The sequence below is a fragment of the Arachis hypogaea genome, chromosome 19 (genome assembly GCF_003086295.3).
Source record: "Arachis hypogaea cultivar Tifrunner chromosome 19, arahy.Tifrunner.gnm2.J5K5, whole genome shotgun sequence".
Lineage (NCBI taxonomy): Eukaryota > Viridiplantae > Streptophyta > Magnoliopsida > Fabales > Fabaceae > Arachis > Arachis hypogaea.
In genome coordinates, this window is record NC_092054.1 from 148275122 (window position 1) to 148300636 (window position 25515).

The 25515-nt window shown below is 36.0% G+C and overlaps 1 protein-coding gene across 1 annotated transcript; it reads left to right on the plus strand.

The window, feature by feature from the left end:
* The first annotated feature begins 220 nt into the window (after window positions 1-220).
* On the plus strand, window positions 221-1886 carry LOC112779021 (uncharacterized). The gene is made up of 2 exons (XM_025823284.1): window positions 221-1546; window positions 1770-1886. The coding sequence occupies exons 1-2, from the start codon at window positions 221-223 to the stop codon at window positions 1884-1886; spliced, it is 1443 nt and encodes a 480-aa protein (XP_025679069.1).
* The last annotated feature ends 23629 nt before the right edge of the window (window positions 1887-25515 follow it).

Below are 25515 nucleotides of genomic sequence, written 5' to 3' on the forward strand. Positions count from 1 at the left end.
AGCAGAGTCACTCCCATTCTCGCTCCAGGAGTCGCTCCAGCGCACGCCTACCCCCCAAGCTGAGTCCGAAAGCACCGGGGAGCGAGGGCGCGCGAGAAGACGTCATGACCCCGTCATTTACGCCAGACGTGAGAGGCGGCGTACCGCGAATCGCGGGGATGAGGACATTCGTCGGGAGAACGACGAGGGAAGAACGACGGGAACACGGGGACCCGTGATAATGGGAGTGACCCCATTCCACCGTTCCATACTCGAGGTCCGGCTGCCAAAACACTTTGACAAGCCGACGGACATGAGGTACGATGGAACGCAAGACCCACTGGAACACCTCACGGCCTTCGAGGCCAGGATGAACCTAGAGGGAGTGGGAGACGAGGTAAGGTGCCGCGCTTTCCTGGTCACCCTCGCGGGACCTGCAATACGGTGGTTCAATAACCTCCCGCAGGGCTCGGTAACCCGCTTCTCCGACATCAGCCATGCCTTCCTGGCTCAGTTCACGACCAGAATTGCCAAAGCCAAGCACCCGATCAATTTGCTGGGCGTGACCCAGAGAGCCGGGGAGCCGACCAGGAAATACCTAGATCGCTTCAACGACGAATGCTTGGAAATCGACGGGCTGACGGACTCGGTGGCGAGCTTATGCTTGACTAACGGACTCTTGAACGAGGACTTCAGGAAGCACCTCACCACAAAGCCAGTATGGACAATGCAGGAGATCCAATGCGTCGCTAAGGAATATATTAACGACGAAGAAGTCAGCCGGGTCGTAGCTGCCAACAAACGGCAACCCCCCTACAACCAAACCCGCCACTACGAGGGTGGAGAAAGACAAAAGGAACACGCCAGGGACGGCGGTCCGAGTAAAGCGCCAAAGCCATTTCCCCGAGTAGGGAAATTCACCAACTACACCCCCCTCACAGCACCAATCACGAAAGTTTATCAACAGATAGCCGAGAAGGGGATACTGTCGAGACCCCGGCCTCTGAAGGACAGAACGGGGGGAAACAAAATCCTTTACTGCGAATATCACAACGGATACGGGCACAAGACCCAAGACTGTTTCGACCTAAAGGATGCCCTGGAACAAGCAATTAGGGACGGAAAGCTTGCCGAATTCTCCCACCTCATAAGGGAACCAAGGAGACGGAATCGCGATCACGAGGGCGAGGACAGGCCCCGGGCGACAAGACGACGCCAAGAACCAGAGGGGGACGACCACGGTCTCACGGTGGTGAACGTGGTAACAGCGAGGAATTCCGCCCCGAGGTCGAGATCGGCACAGAAGAAAGATGCCAAAGTCCTGGCTGTCTCCTCCTCACCCGCGAGAAGTTCCCGGGGACTCCCATCCATCTCCTTCGGCGCCGAAGACCAATGGTTCGACGAAGTACCGGAAAGTCCCCCCATGGTCATCACGGCCAGAGTCGGAACCGGCCTCGTCAAAAGGATCCTAGTGGATACAGGGGCGGACTCGAACATTATATTTCGCAACGTTTTTGATGCCTTGGGACTGCGTGACGCCGACCTAGCGACCCACCAGCACGGTGTGGTAGGGTTGGGTGACCACTTCATCAAGCCGGATGGGATCATCTCCCTCCCGACCTCCATGAGACAAGGACAGAAGCGAAGGACAGTAATGGCCGATTTTGTAGTCTTGCGAGACTCCACAGCCTACAACGTCATCCTGGGGAGAAAAATCATCAACGACCTTGGGGCAGCGATTAGTACGAAGCTGCTCATAATGAAGTTCATTACGAATGACGGATCCGTAGGATCCATCAGAGGGGACTTGGAAACGGCAGTCGCTTGCGACCACGCCAGCCTCTCTCTCAGGAAAAAGTCCAAAGAAGCATCAGGGGTCTTCCTTGCCGACCTGGATCCCAGAATAGACGACAAGCCTAGGCCCGAGCCAGAGGGGGACTTGGAAAAATTTAGGGTCGGTGACGGGGAGGAGAAGTTCACATTCATAAATAGAAATCTCCCCCATGAACTAAAGGAACCTTTGATGGAGATGATCAGAGTGAATGCCGACCTGTTTGCTTGGACGCCAGCCGACATGCCAGGGATAGATCCTCAGCTCATGTCACACTATCTGGCCGTCAAGTCGGAGGCTAAGCTAGTGGCCCAGAAGAGGAGGAAGATGTCGCAGGAAAGGGCAGAGGAGGTGGCCAGGCAGACGGCCAGCCTCCTTGAAGCAGGGTTCATCCGGGAGGTGGAGAATGTGTGTGGACTATTCTGACCTCAACAAGGCATGTCCCAAGGACTGCTATCCTCTCCCCAACATTGACGCGCTCGTCGACGCGGTGGCGGGGTACTGATATCTGAGCTTCATGGACGCCTACTCCGGGTACAATCAGATACCGATGCACCGACCCGACGAGGACAAGACAACGTTCATAACGCCGGGAGGAATCTACTGCTACAAGGTAATGCCATTTGGTCTGAAAAACGCTGGCGCCACGTACCAAAGACTGATGAACAAGATATTCAGCGAGCTCATAGGCAAGACAGTAGAAGTCTACGTGGACGACATCCTCACGAAAACCACCCGGCCCGACGATCTCCTAAACGACCTGGGGGGCGTGTTCGCGTCCCTCTGGCAACACGGCATGAGGCTCAACCCGCTCAAATGCGCCTTTGTCATGGAGGCTGGGAAGTTCTTAGGGTTCATGATCACCCAAAGAGGAGTAGAAGCTAACCCTGAGAAGTGCCAAGCCATTCTCCAGATGAAGAGCCCGGGTTGTATCAAAGACATCCAACGATTGGCAGGAAGGCTGACTGCACTATCCCATTTCCTCGGCGCATCAGCAGCAAAAGCTCTGCCCCTCTTCAATCTGATGAAAAAGGGGATAGCATTCGAATGGACCCCGGCGTGTGAGGAAGCATTCAACCACTTCAAGGAGATCCTAGCAGCACCTCCCGTGCTCGGGAAGCCCAAGGCCGGAGAGCTACTCTACCTCTACCTGGCAGTAACAGAGGAAGCCCTTGCAGCAGTGCTCGTACGAGAAGAAGGGAAGGCTCAGCAACCGATTTACTTTGTAAGCAAAGCTCTACAAGGAGCAGAGTTGAGGTACAGCAAACTGGAAAAGCTGGCGCTGGCACTCCTAACCTCCTCCCGAAGGTTGAGGCAGTACTTCCAAGGCCATCGCGTAATCGTGAGAACGGACCAAGCAATTCACCAAGTACTCCAAAAACCCGATTTGGCAGGAAGGATGATGACCTGGGCCATCGAGCTCTCCCAATATGACCTGCAGTATGAGCCCCGACATGCAATCAAGGCACAGGCGATGGCGGATTTCTTGGTAGAGGTAACGAGTGATCCCCACGAGAAAACAGGCACACGGTGGAGGCTCCACGTAGACGGGGCTTCCAACCAGACGTCCGGGGGAGCCGGGGTCATCTTAGAGAGCTCGGCGGGAGTCATTTACGAGCAGTCGACCAAGTTTGAATTTCCGGTGTCGAACAATCAAGCGGAATACGAAGCCCTCTTAGGTGGACTAACCTTAGCCCGAGAAGTCGGGGTAACAAGGCTGGAAGTGTGCAGCGATTCACAGGTCGTCACCTCGCAAGTAAACGGAAGCTATCAAGCCAGAGACTCCCTCCTGCAAAGTATTTAGAAAAGGTTAGAGAATTGACCAGGCAGTTCCAAGAGGTCACGGTCTAACACGTTCCAAGAGAAAGGAACACACGGGCAGACCTCCTGTCTAAATTAGCAAGCACGAAGCCGGGAGCAGGCAACCGGTCTCTCATCCAGGGCATGGTGAAGGAACCAACGGTTGCCCTCCATTTGACGGAGTCAAGCCCCTCCTGGCTGGACCCCATCACAAACTTCCTGGAACATGGCAAGCTGCCTGATGATGAGAAAGCGACCAAAACATTGAGAAGGGAGGCGGCCAAATATGCAATCATACAAGGACAACTGTTCAGAAAGGGCCTCAGCCAAACCCTATTGAAGTGCTTACACCCCGACCAGACGGACTATGTACTAAGAGAAGTCCACGAGGGATGCTGCGGCCACCACATCGGGGGCAAAGCCCTAGCAAGGAAGCTCATCCGAGTTGGATATTACTGGCCATCAATGATGAGAGACTCCAAAGAATTTGTCAGAAAATGCGTAAAGTGCCAAGAAAATGCTAACTTCCACAAAGCGCCGGCTTCCGAGCTGAGCCTACTGACGTCTACACGACCCGTCGCTCAATGGGGAGTCGACCTCTTAGGGCCTTTCCCAGTTGGCCCAGGGCAAGTCAAATATCTCATAGTCGCCATCGACTACTACACCAAATGGATAGAGGCCGAACCACTAGCCAGCATATCCTCGTTCAATTGTAGGAAGTTCATGTGGAGACAGGTGATAACCCGTTTTGGTATCCCGGAGATCGTCATTTCGGATAATGGGACGCAGTTCACTGATAAGAAGTTCATGGAATTCCTCACCGGCCTGGGAATAAAACAAAGGTTTTTCTCAGTAGAACATCCCCAGACGAACGGATAAGTGGAGTCCGCAAACAAAGTCATCCTACTAGGCCTCAAGAAGCGCTTAGACAACAAGAAAGGCGCATGGGCCGATGAGCTCGCTTCGGTCCTCTGGTCCTATCGGACAACCGAGCAAAGCTCCACCGGGGAAACCCCCTTTCGCCTAACGTACGGGGTCGATGCAGTGATACCCGTGGAAATTGGCGAACCGAGTCCACGGTTACTCCTCGCAGGAGTACACGAAGCGGTGGAAAAGGACCTGGTGGAAGAGACCAGAGAGATGGCCCACTTGTCAGAAACGGCACTAAAGCAAAGAACAGCCCTGCGCTACAACACTAAAGTCCTCAGGAGGGACTTTGAGGAAAGAGACCTCGTCCTGCGATGCAACAACGTCGGTTTACCGACCCCAGGAGAAGGAAAACTGGCGGCAAATTGGGAAGGTCCCTACAGAATCAAAGAAGTACTCGGCAAAGGCGCCTACAAGCTGGAAAGACTCGACGTCAGAGAGATCCCGAGAACATGGAACGCAGGTAACCTGAGGAGGTTCTATTCGTAGCTTGGTTGCCCCGACCAAGTGGCCTGATAAGCTGGATAGAGGTTTACTCTAATCAAATGTTAATTCCCAATTATTTACTTTTATCAAATGCCTACTATGTTCACGAACTTGTCTAGCTAACGACTAATTATTACTTGTCCAAATTCTTCCATTACATTCCAACGCGTACCCTGCGAGATCGTACTCGTAAACGGCAACCCGGGATTGATCACCCCGGGAAGCCAACGGAATCATAGCCATATCGAACGGCCGCAATAATAAGACCACAACGGTTTCAAAAATAAAACCACGACGACCCCAATCGGGTTACCAACGCAAACGGCAAAACTGACACAAACAAAAAGTCCGCCCCGGAAAGACGGTAACGAAAATAAAACACCAAGCAAGATAAACGATAATAATGATAAGTCGACCGAGCGACCAGTTAAGCATAAAAGTTATAAAGCCACGACGAAATGTTCAACAAATCCACACCAAATCAAAGTTACAAGAAATCACTTCCGAGGCATGTCAACAATCTTGCCGTCTTGGATCGTCTTGAAAACCCCAATAGCCGACGTGTCGAAGTCAGGAGCCACGATCTTCACCTGGGCCTTCAGAGCATCCTCGGTCATAAAGATCGCGTTCTTCCCTTGCTCCTTGGTCGCTTTGTGCTTTTTCTTGAGCTCTTCGACCTCGGCTTTAGCGGCTTTAGCCGACGAGACGGCCTGGTCATGCTCCTTCTCCAAGACCGCCACCCAACCCTGAGCAGCGTTCAGCTGGCTCTCTAGGGTCATCTCCCGTTCAGCTAAACGGGCCACCGTCTCGTCGGAAGCCTTCAATTTCTCCCCGGAAGATGTCGCTTTCTCCTCAGAAGCCTTGAGCTTCTCCCCCATCTCAGACAACTGACTTTGGAGCAGCTCGACTTGCACCTTAAAGTCGTTGTTCGCCTTGCCTGAAGATTCGAGTTTCCTCCGGAGAGCTTGCATTCCCGAAAACTCGAACTCAGCCTTTCGAGCTATCACGACCCCTTGGAGCAGAGTCCGGTACATCCATCTCGCCTGCCCAGCCAGGTCGGTCCCATGAAAATGCTCCTCCGTCCCAGGGATCAGTTGGGAGTCAATAAAATTCGTAGCATCAAAATTTCTCTCCATGATGGTGAGAGTCCCTTCCGGGCTGGCAGATGCCTTCCGCTTCTTGGGGGTATGAATAAGTTCCACATCATCATATTCTTGATAAATAGGAGACGAGTGCCCGCCAACGGCCGCCTCTTCGGGAATGGGGGAAGCCTGCACCTCGGCTGGATCCTTTTCAGACATCCCGGTGTCTCGGGGAGAGGGTACGGCTTGATCCTCCTTCTCCCCGGAAGGGCCCCCCGGTTCCCCGGCATCCTTCTCGTCAGCCTTCTCATCATCGCTATCCTCCAAGAAGGTCTTGACCAAATTTTCAAGCCCAGTTACCAAAGCAGACATCTCCACTACAACAGCAAACAAAATACGTTAGTCGTGAAGTCGGGAAAAACAAATATAAACAACAAGCAATGCAAAAACACAAGGCAGAATAGCTCACAAATATAATTCCTGGCGGATTCCCGTTCACCCATGAGGAGGTGGGGGTTCACGGGGTTCTTCCCGAAAATAGCATACAACACATCGGCAATCCTTTTATTTACAGAGAACATTCCCTTGTAGGTCACCTTTATGAAAGAGTTAGACCCCGCCCCGAAACTCCAATAAGTCGGGATGAGGCATTCCCCCTCTAACGATAACCAAAAGGGATGACGACCTTTAGCAGGGCGAACTTTGAAGAATTTGTCCTTGAACCCATGATAGGAGTCCTCGAACAGGCCAAATATCCTCCGGCCTTGGGCAGACCGGAAAGACAAAAACCCTTTCCTCGCCTTCCCTTGTTTGGAGGGGTTGGTAAGGTTGAAAAAGAAGAGGAAGACATCCACTGACGCCGGCAGCTCGAGATATTTACAAACCATCTCGAAACAGCGGATAGAAGCCCAGCTGTTCGGATGGAGTTGCGACGGCGACACGGATATCCGATTAAGGAGAGACATCTGGAAATCGAAGAACGGCAGCCGGACGCCGACCTGGGTGAACATGGCTTTGTAAAACCAAATCCAGTCGGTGACCCGGGGAGAACGGAAATTAATCTCGTACAAACGCTCGTTGGGCGCAGGGACGAAGGTCTCGTAATTGGTCTCTTCGTCTGTCCCCCCGCACAGATATCCGGCTTGCCGGAACTTCGTCAACTCCTCCAGATCCATCTGGTTTGGCGAGTCCTTTATGTCTGAGGTCACCCAGGCGTAGGGGTCATAGTTCACCGCGGAGGTGGAAGTCCAGGAGACGACGCGAGGCATACCTACAGTACGGGTACCACTCCATTAGTCTATGAGGTCGGGAGCCCGGAAAAACCCAAAAAACTACGTTTATCCTATTCGACAATTAAGATCAAGCATGGCCAAAGCTACACCTATCTCGAAAGCCACCTAAAAATCTACCCTGGAATGGTACCTTTCCCCTAACACGTCTACCTAGCATCAAAAGGTCATATAGCCACAAATTCCAAGCAAGACAGCAAGAACAAGCAAATACTAACAACAAGCAAACAACAACAGAGCAGAAAAAAGAGAAGTCCGAGGATTACCTGAATTTGTTGCGAAAGCTGGAAGGATGAGAGGAAGATGTTCGAGAAAACTGCAACAATACTCTGAAATTTTTAAGCGAGGAAAAGGGAGATAGCAAGGAAATGGAAGAAACAGAAGCGTAAAAAGAAAGAAAAAGTGGGAGGTGAACTATTTAAAAACTGCCATTTAGGAAGTACGAAAGATTTGGGGGCAAGATAGTATTTACACACGGGGTTTTGCAACCCATTATGAGCATTTAATGCTCAGCGTAAGGAACGAAGCGACAAACGGTTGCCCCAGCAACCAAGAGACACGCGCGCAGGGGCATGCCCCTTCCATGAGCGGCCGACCTAACGATGATGAATGAAACGCGAAGTAACACGCCACTGGTAGCTCCCACGGCTACCACTGGCGCGTGGGGGCACTGTTACGGCCTGGCCCAAACCATCCACGGGTCGCCCGACCCGAGCGCCACCCGACCCGGACACGCGTCCCGGACAGCTCATTCACGGCTGTGGGAGAACGTCCCAAAGAAAGTGGGTCTATCCTTGTAGGGCCCACCCTTGACACAGTATATAAGGGGAAGGATTTGCCCTTCCCCCAAGGTACGTCGCATATCACATCACCTCTTTTTGCCTGCACTTTTACTGACAAGAGCGTCGGAGTGTCTTTGCAGGTGACACCCCCCTTCCTACACGAAGTACTCGGGACCCCGCACACACCAGCCCGGCAGTCCACGACCTGACGAGCCCCTACCATTCCTCGGAAGTCCAAACCCGAATCGTCCGGTAACCGACCTACCGAACAAGGGTGTATGTAGTTTAGCATAAAACGTTAGAAATCAGGCTTCTTAATAGCTTAGTTAACACTCTTACTATAGAGTGATGGTTGTATAACAGAGTACTTTTATTTATAATATTTTAATTTAAATTATATCTATTTAAATTTTAACTTAAAAAATAAAAATATACTTTTTATAATTTTAATTATTGATTTCATTGAGAAGATTAAATTAAATTAAAAAATACTAACAAATTATAATAAAAGAGTACTAAATTTTAATATATAAATTTAAGTTTTTTCTTTAAAAAAAATGTCAAAAGCTGTTAAAAAATATTAATTTTGCATAATATAAATTTATGCTGTGTTAAGTAACATAAATTTAAGTTTTTATAAAATTTTTAGTATTCATTGTTTATATAATTTTTTTAATCATTTTTATTAATGCATATTTTTTATAGAATTTTTTTGTCATTTTTTATTTGACTTCATATAAATTTTAATTATTAATTATATTAAAAAAAGCAAACTAAATAAAAAAATACTAACAAATTATAATAAAAAGAGTATTAAATTTTAATACATAAATTTAAGTTTTTTTAAAAAATGTCAAAGGGTGTTAAAAAATATAATTTTGCATAATATAAATTTATGTAGTTTTGAGTAACATAAATTTAAGTTTTTATAAAATGACAAACAAAATTTTATAAAAAATACATATCAATAAAAATGATTAAAAAAAATCATATGAACAATAAATACTAGAAATTTCATAAAAACTTAAATTTATGTTATTCAAAACAATATGAATTTATATTATTTAAAATTATATTTTTTAACTCTTTTTGACATTTTTTTAAAGAAAAAAAATTTAAATTTATATATTAAAATTTAGTACTCTTTTTATTATAATTTGTTAGTATTTCTTTTTTTAATTTAATTTAATCTTATTAATGAAATTAATAATTGAAATTATAAAAATTATATTTTTATTTTTTAAGTTAAAATTTAAATAGATATAATTTAAATTAAAATATTATAAATAAAAGTACCCTATTATACATAAATCGTGCCAGGGTGAATAGGGTCTTCTTTGTGTGTAAATCGTGGCAGTCCAATGAGGTTTAGCCCAACAACATGTTAAACCTATTATACATATGGACCCTGGCACGATTTACCCTTTGTTTCTCTTACTAGATCATGCATTAATCGTTACAAGCTGAAATGGTTTACATTTTATTTAATCCTACACAGCCTAGGACGATTTATATAATAATAGGAAGAGGTAATCACGTTGCAGATGTCATTTCAGGGGAATCTAGTAAATTTGGGTTCTATAAATTTTATTTAAGTAAAAAACCCCAAAAATAATAATAAATTTATTCATTAAATTTTTATGCATGTATTTATAATATAAAAAGTATATATATATATGTTCACTCAATAATAATAATAATAATAATAATAATAATAATAATAATAATAATAATAATAATAATAATCAAAATAATTATCAGAGATTATTCTAAAAAAATTTAAGGTTGAAACTATTTGATATTTTTGTATTTAATATAATTAAAAGATGTCTTATTTTAAAAGATATGTTTATTTTAAAAGAAAATATTTTAATTTAGATTTCAAAACATCATTATTCACCTTACTTGTTTCTAACAAAAAAAGTGTATTAATATGCTAGTGTCATCGTTGACATGCACAGAGCTAAGTTAATAATAATAAAGGTTGACATATAGTAAAAGTAAAATGGACAGGAGACTGTTATGTCTGACAGAGAAAAACGTTCGAGATTAATCTGTGTATTAATTTTTTTTAGGAATAAAATGTCCGCTTTTAAAATTCTTGAAGACTAATTTGGGTAATTACTTTGCCAGAAAATAAACTTGGGATTGATTTATCTGCCGGAGTAAAATCTTGAAAATTGATCTATGTATTAATTTTTTTAGGACTAAAATAACCGCTTTTAAATCCTTGGAGACAGATTTGAACTAATATTCTAATAATAATAATAATAATAATAATAATAATAATAATAATAATAATAATACACCGGTAAAAAAAATTCTAATCTAGTTATATATTCTAATATTAAAGAGAATAATTCATACCATGACAAGATGTACTCAATTATACTCAACACCAGAATCTTTTTTATTCGGATAAGGAGTGGGTGCAACTTCTACAAAATAAATAATAAAAAAAATTATCAATCGAAACTTGAGCTTACCTAATTTCAATTTCTCCAAATTCTCAATGAGCTCCTCAAGAACAAATTTTGGAGAGTTTTGGAGTCAATTTTGCATATAAATTAATGCTTTAGCTATCGTCGGAATTAGAGAACTTCGATAATTATTCAACACCCTTCATCCAGTACTAAATGTCGATTCTGAAACTATTGTGAAAACCGGCATGACTAAGACATTTCTTGCAATCTGCTCAAGAATTGAATATTTAGTGAAATTTATTTTTCACCAGTTTAAGATGTGAAATCGCACGCCATTACTCTTCTCCAATAACTCCATAAGATATAAATACACATCATTCTTGTTAACTCTCTAATTAAATTGCATTTCCTTCTCAAATTCCATAACAAAAAAAAGTTTCATTTGCATCAAGCTCTTGTGTGCGAATTTCAGGAGGATCTTAACGAATAGATCTTTAATAGTTACTAATCCCACCAAACAATCTATAGCTATCAAACACCTAGAAAATCGTCTCCTTCACTTTTGAAGTAAAAAAATCAGCATATTTTTCATACAATTTCTCAAATCTCCACTTCATCAACTGAAGCTTATACCTAGGATCAAGAACCACTGCAATAAAAATGATCATATTTGTATTCTTTTTATGTTTCTCTAATACTTATCATACTTGGACTTCATTTTCTCAGCCATATTTGAAACACTAGATCTAAACTTTTCATCCAATGCTTAAGTGTAGATAATATTTTACAAAAATTATTAAAATATTGAGAAGATGTGTAACAAATGTTGAACCAAAAACTTTGTCAGTTATATTATAAAATATTTTTAAAAACTTGACAAAATATCTTGCATTCTCCCAATCCTCGATCAGACTCAGGGATCTCACCAGCCATCATAGTATATTCTGAATTTCTCTCCCCCAATTTTTTAAATGCCTTTCGAGACTTCAAAGCACTTTCAAATATTAAAAAGGTAGAGTTCTATATGATATTGGTAGGAACATTTAAATGTACAGTGCCTTTTTTCTTAATTCTAGCTTCTTTAATCATGGCCTTTAAACCTCTTAATATGATCTAGTAATGCATGCACATGTGTAACTGCATTCCTAATCTTTAAAATTTAATCATGCATTTCTCTCAATCCATCATTCATAATAGGAATTAAAATATGAGCACAACATCTAACATGCAAAAATTCTCCCTTCAGTGGATGTGAGTTCTAATCCTCCATTCTACTTTTCAAGTAAGAAATAGCAGCATCATTTGAACTAAGCATTATCAACAGTTATAGAAAAATTTCGCGATATGTCTCATTTCAACAAACATCTCTCAATCTTCTTATCAATTGTTTACCCTTTGTGATTCTTGATAGCACAAAGATTCAAAATTCTTTTTTGCAATTTTCAATTAGCATCAATGTAATGAGCAGCTAAGGCAAGATAGTTCAAGTTTTGCACAAATGACCAACAATTAGTTATCAAACAAATATTTTGATTTGGTTGATTAAAAATAGACGTTAACTTAGTTTTTTCATTCAAATAAAGCTTCCAATAATTCCTAGCAACTATGAACATTCCAGGAATTAGAACATTGGGTTGCAAACAACTCATATAATAACGAAAACTCTCTCTCTCAACATGCGAAAAGGCAATTCATCCACAATAATCATTCTAACAAGGGCTTGTCTACAAGGATCAATATCAGAAGACATAGCAGAAAATGTATCTCCTTCGAAATTTTTTTGCATTACGACAACAAGTAGTTTTTCATGTTACTGGTATCATTTTTATGTGTATCACAAGCATAACTAGACCCACACCAATTGCATTTAGCTCTAGGATACTGTGGATTACTAGTTTCATCTTTAGCAAAGTGGTCCCATGTCCAAGACCTAGGTCTATAAGGCTTTCTCTTACCTTTGTCAGTCTCAGTTTCAGTGGTGTCATCAACAGGAGCTTCTTCAATAGCCCGCCTCTTTCCTTGGCCTCTAGCAAGCTTCCTTGTGTTTCTATGAGGAGCTGGCGCAACAGACAATACATTTGAAGATCTGATGCTTGCTGATTTATTCGGAAGAGTAACAACCGCTCTTATTGAGAAAAGAGGCACAAGTAACAGAGAACCAATTTGGATTCATGCCAAGCAGATCTACCACTGAAGCGGTATACCTTATAAGAAGGATGATGGAGAGGTATCATAGTAATAAAAGGGATCTACATATGGTGTTTATTGATTTGGAAAAAGCGTATGATAGGGTACCAAGGGAGGTCTTATGGAAAGTTTTAGAAAAGAGGAGGTTAATAATCACATATATTCGTGCAATTAAAGACATGTATGATGGGCCACAACTAGTGTGAAGACTCAAGGTGGTGTGACAGAGGAATTTTTTATTGGTATAGGATTACACCAGGGATCATCCTTAAGTCCATACCTTTTCACATTAGTCTTGGAAGTACTCACAGAGCACATCCAAGAGCCTGTGCCATGGTGCATGCTTTTTGCCGATGATATCGTCCTTATGGGAGAGTCAATGGAAGACCTAAATAAGAAGTTGGAGTTATGGAGAGAAGCTTTAGAAGCGTATGGTCTGCGCATAAGCCGTAGCAAGATGGAATATATGGAATGTAAGTTCAGTCTGAGAAGGGAAAATCCTAATATAGAGGTGAAGATTGGAGAAAACATCCTACGAAAAGTTAAAAGTTTTAAGTATCTTGGGTGCATTATACAGGATAATGAAGAGATTGAACAGGATGTAAATCATAGGATCCAAGCAGGTTGGTAAAAATGGCGGAGTGCATCTGGTTTTATATGCGACAAAAAAGTTCCTTTAAAACTTAAAGGTAAATTCTATCGCACCGCTATAAGACCGGCTATGCTTTATGGTACGGAGTGTTGAGTGTGGCAGAGATGAAGATGTTGAGATGGATGAGTGGTCATACGCGATCGGATAAAACAAGGAATGAAGATATAAGGGAGAGAGTTGGAGTAGCACCAATTGTGGAAAAGATGGTTGAATCGCGTCTCAGGTGGTTTAGACATGTGAAAAGAAGACCGATAGAACATCCAGTCAGGAGGGTAGATGAGATGGAAGATGGACAAGGGGCGAAAGGCAAAGGAAGACCTAAGAAGACCATCCATGAGGTGGTCAAACGAGATCTACATGTAAACGGTCTCTCTATAGACATGATACATGACAGGGTACAATGGCGTCGTTTGATTCATGTAGCCGACCCCACTTAGTGGAACAAGACTTTGTTGTTGTTGTTGTTGTTGTTGTTGTTGTTGTAGTAACAACTGCTCCTATTGCTCCTCCAGCAGTGTCGTCCATATTCTCACTTGAACAACTGCATAAATAAATACATTGAACAACAAAATAAAATTACTAGCAATTTTAAAAAATCAATAACAAATACATTGAACAAATAATTAAAAAATTATAAGCAGAAATATAACAAAATAAATTACTAGCAATTTTAAAAATCAACAACAAATACATTGAGCAAATACACTGAACGAATAATAGAAAAACATAAGCAGAAATTCAAACAAAATAAAAAATACTAGCAATTTTAAAAAATCAACAACAAATATATTGAACAATGAACAACAATCAACAACAAATATATTGAACAAATACACTAAACAAATATATTGAACAGAAATTGAAAATAATTGATTCGGAGGCTCCATATCTAACTCGGCAGCTGCTATGCGCGAAGACGATGATAGCTCCTGCCTCCTGGTACGTTGAGAGAGACGGCATGTGGAGGAGATGGTGCTGTGGGTGCTGCCCGCGAGGATGAAAACGGTATTATGGGTGCTGTCCACGAGGGTCCTTTCTGTGAGGGTGTTGTCCGACGACTTAGTGACAGTGCTGTGGACTGTGGAGGACAACGGTGTTGGGAGGAAGGTGTTCGACGCTGGGAGGTGCTAGGAGGAAGGGGTTCAGCACTGGTGGGAGGTCCCGGGGGGGGGGGGGTTCTTCATCTGCACTAGGTTTAGAAAGTTAGGTTTATTTGATTTGGGGGTTGGGTTAATGGTTTTGTTACGTTTTTAGGTGAATCGATTCGGTTCGATTAGAATTTTTAATGTCAGAATAAAAAACTGAATCGAACTGTAAAAAGAATAACAAAACGTAATTTTTTAGTTTTTTTGGTTTTATTTGGTCTGGATCAATTTTAAATACTCCTTTTATATATATATATATATAATTCATGTATTTTTTTTTTATATAAACTTGAGTTTTAGAAAAAATTGATTTCATCACATAATTTTAGAATTTTTATGAAAAAAAATTTAGAGTTCAATTCTTATTAAATTAAAAAAAATTAATATAAGATAAATTAAAAAAAATCAATGCAAAAATTTACACAAATAAAAAAATTATTACATAAAAAAGTACATTAAAAATATAATTATTTATTTATTTTTTCAATCAATTTAAACTGTAAAAAGAATTGACTTCGTGACGGCCTTATTTTTAAAATAGTTAAAGTAGTAAATCATATATCAAACCCCAAAAGATTGTGACATTATTTAACATAGTATCTATTGATATAATAATTTTTGCACTTTTTTCTCTCAATAAATTGGAGAAAATATAAGTTTACTTATCTATCTATAACATGAATTTTGAAGTAAAGAGTCATTGGTAATTATTTGAGAGTACTTAATTATCTCCTCACTAGTATTATTATTTATAATATTATTATTCCACATTCATTGTTGTCTTTAAGGCTTACTTAGCTTCATCTTCATAAATAATTCAGTCTTTCCACAATCCACACTTCAAGCCTTTAATTCAGTTCATTCCCAAACGTAGTCTCTACTCATCATGCACTACTTCAACTTGTATTATTTCTTATTCTTTAAGCTCTACCTTTCGATTATTCTAGAAATACATATATTGATTTACAGATATATATATATATAGTCGGAGAAATTTTGAAATTATTTTTCGAAGACTTAATAATCTGTCAGGTAGAAGTCCATAAAAAAATATATTATATAACATTTTTTTTACGTAATTTTTTTTATAGAAAGACTTGAAGTGTGAATTAAGCATATTTTTTGGCCTTACATTAAAATTATTTGAAGATCATAAAGTATCAAAAATCAAATTTTAAATTTTTTGTTATGAAAATTTTTGTATTATATTATAAAATTACTTATTTAATCATTTTAAGTATTAGATAAAGACAAATAAAACTAATTTTTATCAGTAAAATCTCACAAAAAAATTTTAACAGGAACGTGAGGACTATAGTTATTTATAATCCTAAATACTATTTATTTATACGTGACTCAAAACATAAATAAGATCTAAAAGCGCATAAAAGTTCAAAGAATATCTACCACATAACCGACCTCTTAAGAGGTCGGACAAAATGCTAAGGGTGACAACTCCCCTTTGGTGGATAAATACATTGACACCCTTATGTGTATTTAAGTTCTAATATACTTAAATCTACTAAAACCCTTGCTGATTTAGGTATCGGAGTGTTTTGCAGGTACCATCCCCATCTTTTCACAAACAACTCGGACGACGACTGCCTGACGCAGACCAAGTTGAAAACCACCTCACTAAGAATTTGGGCTTTATATTCAAGCTCAAATACAATCCAGTTTTATGTAACCCTCAGAACACTATTATCAATTGCTTTTTTTTATGTTTGTTTGACTCAAGGTGTAATTTCTGTTTTGACCAAACACATAGTTTAACATTATGCTAATAAATGAATGAATTTAATATAAGATAAAAATTCAGTAATATTAGGGAGACAAAAATAATAACCAGAATTTGTCTTATTTAGTATTTATTAATTATCGTAACAATTAATAAATACTAATTAAGGTAAGTTATGATTGTTTTTGGCTGATTTTCTTTGGTTACCAAACATTTCGGATGAAAATTATTTGAAACATGCTCAAGAACAATCTTCTAGACTTTTAGCTTAGCTATACCAATTTTAGTGTAAAGAACACTTTTATGAAAATTAATAAAGTCTTCCCGTGTGGACTTTTTATGTGATAAACCTCTTCTAAGTTTCAAATAATTGAACTCTATAGCAAGAAATTTGTAAACATTAATCCAACTAACTTCATTAATACCGTAGTAATGATTACGATTCTTAATTAAGTTCTAACCTAACCTACAAGAGAAGAAACTGTCTCCCCCTATTAGACAAACACTTCCTTTTGATAAATGCATTACTACTAGACAACATCCTTAATATTCAAAACAGTAATATTTTCCTTTTTTTTTTAATTATTATTATTATTATTATTATTATTATTATTATTATTATTATTATTATTATTATTATTATTATTATGTAAAAACACTCAAATTTATTAAAAAACAAACTATGAAAATTACACTATAAAAGACGATGAGAAGTGACATCAAATCAACAATGCTGACTAACAAGTGCTTTACAAAAAGTTAGTCAATTTTTTACAATACTATGATGTTTATATTTATAAATTTATTATATATATTTCAATTTAAATAATTGTATATGACTATATATATATACAAACAACTCTTGAAGTTTATTATAAATCATCATTCTTTAATTATTAGTTATACTATGTAAATAATTAAATTTTAATAATAGACAAAAAATTTACATTTTTTATATTGCTAAATATTCATTAATTCTAATCTTGTGATAATATATAATATTAATAGAATAATCATATTATTAATACTATGGGTTTAATTTTTAATGTACGATATATATCTATTTTATTTTATTCAATACTAATAATTTGCTAGTGTATTTTAATAAAAAAAATTAAACATAATTATTAATTTAGTTTAAAAAGATGATAAATTAAATTTATTATTACTCAAAAATAATTATACATATCAAAGTCTGATAAAAATATTATTATTATTATTATTATTATTATTATTATTATTATTATTATTATTATTCCTAAGACGTCAAATGACGTATTATATTGTTTTTGCTTTATTGTCTAAATTATCTAGAACTTAATATATATAAAACACTTTTTGAAGCAGAAGCGTCACTATAATTAATAGAGCAACACCGTACCAACTCTATAAGATGCTAATTTAATTTCAACATCATGTGTATCATGCATGGATGACTTAAAAGCACGATGAAGTATTATATTATATTATTAAGTTAGACAAACCAACATTCCTCAATTAATTATTTAATGGATCAATAGGATCATGACATGTATATATACTCTCTGTGTGTGTGATGAGACGACATTCAAATTCGTAATAATCCGCAAATAATTAATGCAGCAGCGAGATCATACGCACAATTAATCAGTAAGAACGGATATTAAAGACACCAAAAAAACAAAAATCAGGAACAACTAGCTCATGAAGACTTTTGTTGAAAAATACAAAATAATACTTAATCATTCAACTTTCATATACTCCACTTATTACAATAATGTTTAAAAGGAATGATAAATCCTCCAAATTTTCGTACTATAAAAAAAAATTCTGTTATTAATTTCTGAATTTTGTAAGGTATAAAAAAAACTTATAGTACACTAAAAATTAACTATTAAATTAATTACATATCTTTATATTAATTTATATAATTTTTAAATTAAATAATTAACTACTAGAATAATAAATAATTTATCATGATAGAATAATTAAATTTGTAATTGATGAGTTAACACTGATTTAATAAAAAAAAAGTTTAAATAACATGTGTTCTAAAGACAAGATTATTATATTAATATAATATTTTAATTTTTTTTAATAAATAAAAAATAAAAATTTTAAAAACTTAAATTTTTTGTATTTAAAAAAAATTAATTTATTATCTTAACATATGCTCTTAAGATATTAGATATATCCTAAAAAAATCTATCAAATGTCAAGTAAATAATTTTGTATCGAGATTGGCTAGTTATTTTTATATACTTAAAATTATAATTTAGTTGTACACTTAGGATGATTAATTATAGTATATTTATCATCACTCATTCACTCTTTAAAAGTTGTATAAAAATTTATTGAAAATAGGATAAAATATACTTTTAATTTTATTTTTAAAATTTGTTAAAAGTACTATTAAGTTTTAACTTTTATTTTGTTTTAATTTTGTTTTAAATTTTTTTAATTTGCATTAAATATACCTCTAGTCGTTAATTTTTCAAAAAATTTCAGAATCAATTTAGCAATAATTTTGTAAGGATAACTTTCGACACAAATAATTAACTCCTAATTGTCAAGTGTTATTACTATATTAATTTTGAATTCTTTGAAAATTTAGTTAACAATAGTACATTTGATGCAAATAAAAAAATTTTTAAAATAAAATTAAAATAAAATAAAACTTTGATATATTTTTAAATTTTGACAAATTTTAAAAATAAAAATATATTTTATCTTTAAAATATAGATCCTTATAAATACTTCTATATATAAATCAAATTAAACGTGCATATGTGTTTTCAATGAATTTGCATAAGAATTCTGCTAGAGAGTCAATGGAGTATCTGTATAATGTGTACAATAGATTATTTATTCGGCCCAATATAAGTTAAAAAATGAACATCTAGAATAAAATACTACTAATTTCTCAAACACAATACACCTATACTATTCAGAATAACTATCCGAGTACCAGAAATAATAAACATTTAATATCCTACTAAATTAAATATTCCTAAATTCCCATTGTACATATTGAATATATACTCCATTGACTCCTTATGCTTTCTCTTTGCATAAAATCAAGCAAGTAGCTAGCTCTCATTATTATTTTCAAACTTAACTTATTTGGAGGAATAAGAAGTGCTGCCATAACTGATTTAGTCACCATAAGAAGGAACATTGTGATGCAATTTCCAAGTTCTTCCTTGAACATAAGAGCCACTTTGATTGGACTGAGCATATATATGACACCAATATTGCAAGAAAACTGGATTCCAATATATCATATATTTATGGGTTTAGCATAGAAAAATATGGTCCACGCGTTGTTGCTTAGTTGGACTAGTTGACTTCCTCACACTCACACTCATCACACGCTATGCTTTTTTTTTTTAATTATTCTAGGTTGTTTGAATTTAAATTTATTCAAATAAAATTGTCTATTTAATTTAATCTAAATAAAAATAATAATAAAATGTTAATTTAAATTTGATCAAACTATATTTTTAATAAATTAAACTACATGAATTAAATATAATTTTAAATTTATTTTTCGAAATCCATTCAATTCAATCAAAATCATGTGATATAATATTATTATTTTATTATTAAATTTAAGATTTTATTTATAATATATTTAATTTGTTATATTTTTTTTATCTTATTCATGTATTAATATTATTATTTAACGAATATTTTGCATGAATATAAAATGAGATGTATTTATTTATTTTATTTCATTAAATTATTTTTATTTTTAATAATAAAATCTTAAAATTTATTTTTTAAGAATAAAATAAATTAATTCAAATTCAACCACAACAAATTATATATTTCGGATTGAATTAGTTTTATTTTTTCAAAATCGATTCAAACTACCCTACTATTTTTTTTTTCCCTGTTAGATATAGTTTCACTTTTTCATTTAAGTGTTAGCTCTTGTATAATTTCTAATTGTGAATAACAGTACAAAGTTTCATTTTACAAAGCTTTTAGAAAGAAAAGAAAAGCCAAAGTTCGTTACTAACTAAGAACGGGTAAAAGCTATATCTAAATTTAAAGGGTATGTGGTTGTAAAGTTTGGAGTAAAGTTTAATCAAATTAGTCCCTTCCGATGCCCAAATCAGAGGAGAACTAGTCACTGATTAGGGAAGCTCTTTGTGCCTAATTAAGATTTTTATTTTTTATTTTTTAGTCTGTAAAATATTGTATGGCTAGGTTTAGCACCGATCATCACAGGTTAATTATTTTTGCAAGCTTTAAAAACACCTATATAAATTTAATTCTTATCAACTATTTTAACAATGATTAATACCTCTTTTCTCTGAGAAAATACTTAACTTACTAACACATTTTTGTTTTAATGTGCTAGCTTAGCTCCTTTATTAATTACTGAGAAACTTAATTAAAGAGATTATTGGACATTGACAAGAATTGAAGACCACATACTTTATTGCAGAAATTTTAAAAAAATAATAATATAAAATTATTTTATTTGATTTAACATCTATAATTTTATATATATGATATCTAAAATTATATATTTATTATATTTAATATTATGTATTTATTTTAAAAATAATTAATAAATATAAAATAAGACAATTCTAAATTGTTGACTTTATTGTATCTGATAATGAAATAATAATAGCACATAAATTAAAAAAAAAAAGAAATAAAAAATTCAGTGTGCAACTGGTTAGCACACAAAAACAAAAGCTACAATGAATTGAATAAAAAGTATGTACTTAACACATGCAACTAATAGATGCATGTGTTTGTTATCTCATCATAAAGTGATGAATTATTTTCGTTAAAATTTTTCACTCGCAACTTTTTTTGTCTATGTCAGAAAAAAGTAGTGATGGGTATATGTGAATGCTAAAGTGCCATTCCAGAACTATATATCTATATATATGCAGCATATATGTCAGTGAAAATTAAATAAATAAAATAAGAGAAAATATGGAGAGTCAATGGAATATTTATACAATGTGCACAATGGAGGTTTAGGGAGTTTTAGAGATATAACCATTAGTGTTATCTTTTCCCATCAGCATAAGCCTCCCGGATAAGTGGTATCATGACATGGTATTAGAGCTCTAGATCCGAAAGGTCAAGAGTTGGATTCTTGGTGAACTCATAAAATAATAATAATAATAATAATAATAATAATAATAATGGTTGGATAGCACTTACATATGTGGATACAGTCCCATGCAGGTTGCAATGTCCCATTTCAACTAATTAATCAACTGCCATGTTGATGCCATTATCTCAATCTGCTTTCATATTACCTGTTTCAGCTATCCACATATTTTGGATTTGATGATCTTTGTAATTGTAGGGTTTTGTTATTGAATTATTTTATCAGAGATCTGACTTAATTTAACTAGATTTTGTGGAGATTATTCATTTGACTCTCATCAGAAGTCAAGACATTTAATTGAAAACACAAGAAATTTATTATTGTGATCTAGACATAAGAAAAATACAAGGAGTAAGGACTACTAAAAGTTGCACTTTGTTAGCATATATAACGAACTTGGAAGATTATATTTATTTAAAAAATTGTTTGTTTCTTAGGTACTTACAATATTGTCGAATACAATAACTAATTTCTTTATTACGGATCATTTATATAAGGATAAACAGTTGATCGCAAAATACTTTTCCTTTTTTTTTTTTAGTGACTAAAGATAAACAAACCAAAAGGTAGAAAAAACTAAGAGGAAGTGCAATATTGAATAATGTTCGAATTCACCGACTAGTTCATGTTGCATAACTTTTGAATTTTGCCAATGAGATCTTGATGCACTCCAGAAGAAAATTGAACACTAGCATGATAAGCTTCAATGGAGTTAGTTTGACAAATGATTTCTCTGAAATCACAATTCCATGGCCTACAATTTTGTTAATATTGCAAGTGTGAGAAGTATTGAAAGCAAGGAAGAATGAGGAGTTTATAAGATGAGAGACCCATTAACTTGACACCTTAAGGTTTTGAGTTGGATGTGATGTCTTCTCATCTTATGTTCTCTCACTTGATTCCTCCCCGAATCTTCCTGGTGGTCGAGAGCTCTCCACGGTTGGCCCAACAAGTGATATCAGAGCCGATGGTTTAATCGGTCTGGTTTTAAGGGGTATTCAAGGTGAAACATCGAAAGTCTTCCCGACAAAGGTGGTCTGGGCAGCGTGTCCCGCGGTGTTTTGCGGCGGTGTGATGGACGAATACCCGTGGTGAAGGAGCTAGAAAGAGGGGAAGTTGATGCTTGATGTGGAGGCTCACACTTGAGGGGGAGATTGTTAATGTTGCAAGTGTGAGGAGTGTTGAAAGCAAGGAAGAGTGAAGAGTTTATAAGATAAGAGACCCATTAACTTGACACCTTAAGGTTTTGAGTTGGATGTGGTGTCTTCTCATCTTATGTTCACTCACTTGATTCCTCCCCGAAATCTCCTCGGTAGTCAAGAGCTCTCCACAGTTGGCCCAACAAATTTGCACCAAACAATGTCACCCTCTGGAAGCATGTCAGAGCAGTCCTTGATCCAATTTCCCAAGTGATCCCAAAAACACCCAAAATCAGGCCACACGCTGATATTCTAAGACACTAGCATCATAATTAAGTTTAATCATGAAGACAAGGGGAGAAATCCAGAAAAAAGGAGAAGAATTCGAATTATAATCCTTTGCTTCGTGTTTTATTAAACGAACCACCTTTGAAGTATTCCATGAATCATCAGTATTAAAAATGTTATTATTATGGTCACGCCAAATCCACCATAAAGCCACCAATCGAGAAAAGAAACTCTCGAGCATGCGTATTATATTCGATCCAGCTATAAAAATTTCTGCCAAGATCAGCCACCGTCTGATCAAAATCCAAATGATTTCAAACTAGCAGGACTTTTGTGCAATCCTTAAAGCAATGAAAAATATTTTTCTCTACCAAGTTGTAGTGTTGACAGATAGGGGAGCCAACAAGGCTACGATCACTACAAAAAAAATGCTGAATACCGTCGGAGTTACTAAAAAAATTCGTCATTAACCTATTTACTATCGAATTTAGCAGCGGAATAAATCTAACGGTATAAACCTCACCAGTAACTGTTTACCAACAGATTTTTTCGTCTGCTGCTAATTATCGGCAGATTTAACAGCGGATATAAACTTTTAAATGGCAAAATTCTGGAGCTTGTTACGGTCGGATTTTTTTCGATAAATATGACGATAATATATTATTTATTATTAATAATTAAATTAATAGTTACCGGCGGATTTAACTGATGGTAAATCCGACAATAAACTTAAATTTTAATTTTTTAAAAAAATTTATTTAAAAATTTAATATATAATTTTAAATATTTAAATTTAATAATATCTAAACTAACAAAATTCAAAATTTTATATTTCTTATAATAATTTGTCTATAATTTTTAGTTGAAAGTTCACAAACAAATTTAAATATCAAAGTTTATCAATAAAAAAAAAGAAAATTCAATTAAGCAGAAAAATCAAATTTAAAATGCACCAAACCCTCATTACAAAAATTGAACAAAATGGTATAAAACTATAGTCAACAACTTATCATGAATCTACAAAAAAAAGATATCAATTGTTATGAAAAATGATACTAACCGATCAGATTCCACTATCAAATTGGACAAATAGACAATGACAAAAAAGTTACTACGATTATTTGACATGAGAAATATTACCTTGTCATCATAGGATAGAGTGTGGTCCAGACTTAAAATGGGTCATATTCAATCTTAAGTGATGACGCGATAAGACTAAGCGAGTATACAAAAAATTAGTCATCAAATCTCTTTCTTTTACCTATTTCTACTATTCAATACTCAAGAAAATTAAGGCTTGCAAAATTGTCAGCATATTAAAGAAATGACTGTGCATTATCAATAGTATATGACTTACCTAGAGCGCATATATGAGTGCTATAACCACACATTTAATGTATATGCTGTTGTAAAAACACAAGCAGTATCAAACATCATTTCAAGTTGTTGTGTAGCTCCAAGAAGAAAGGCTGTGCTGTCACATATACAAAACAAAAAATAGGAAGTGCATTGAATTGAATCCAATCTAAGAAAAAAAATTAACTCTAAAACAACCAGAAGTTTGAAAAAAAAATCGAATCTATCTTTCCACTGCTAATACATTTCCAAAGGTAAATAATAATGCAAATTTGATGAGTTTGGAAAAAATAATTATTTACTGCAAAATAGAAAGAAAAAATAAAAGATAAATAAAAAATGAAATATCATGTGTTTAGTTTTCAACATTTGACTTGAGGTTTATATTGTACAGAAATTAAAGAAAAAAAAAGCTAAAAATAATTGACAATACAGAAATAGAAAAATTTATCACTTAAAAAATATCATTATTTTTTACATTATGTACAAGCTTTAATGAAAAGTAAATATTTCATTGATTCTTGGCTTTGGTTCGTGATGTTTCTAAATCAATTAATGTATCTTCATTGCTATAAAGTCCTGAGTTAGAGTAACACAAAAATAAGAAGAAAAACATTACTTGAGGGTGGTCAAAAGATCCTTATTTTTAGATACATGTGCTATCTGATCGATAAACGAAAAATACCACAAAAATAATTAGAATAGTAATAAAATAACAAAATATAATATCAAAAGCCGTTTTGCTTCCAATAGTTTGAAAAGGCTTTGTACTTTAACTATTTTGTTTTTAATATCCTAAATTAGATAAATGTTATTTATATACTTTCTTTCTCAGTAAATGTATACTTACTGAAATAAAAGCATATAAACAAGGCAAGTAAAATACATAAATACCGCAAACACAAATATAAAAGTAGCACACAGTTTCTCTTATGGTCTTACCAGTAATATGCAAGCAAGACCAGCAGTTAAACAAGATGCAAATTTATAAATTCTTTGCTTTGTCAAGACATAAAAATAGAAAATACGTTAGAGCCAAAAGATCAAAATAAGTTTAGCCAGTAACTAAAGTAGCCGTGGGCAGAGAAACCAGAGGCAGAGGTGGAACTGAATGGTAGTTCAAAGAAAGGGTTAGGACAAAAGTGGGTTAGGATTTTTTTATTTAAAAAAATGAAAATAAGATGGAATAGAAAGATGGATGAGGACAACCTACCTGGACGATGGAGGAGAGACACAACTCTGGAGACAGAGGGAGTGGCAGCGGCAGCTCTTCCAACAGTGGCGGA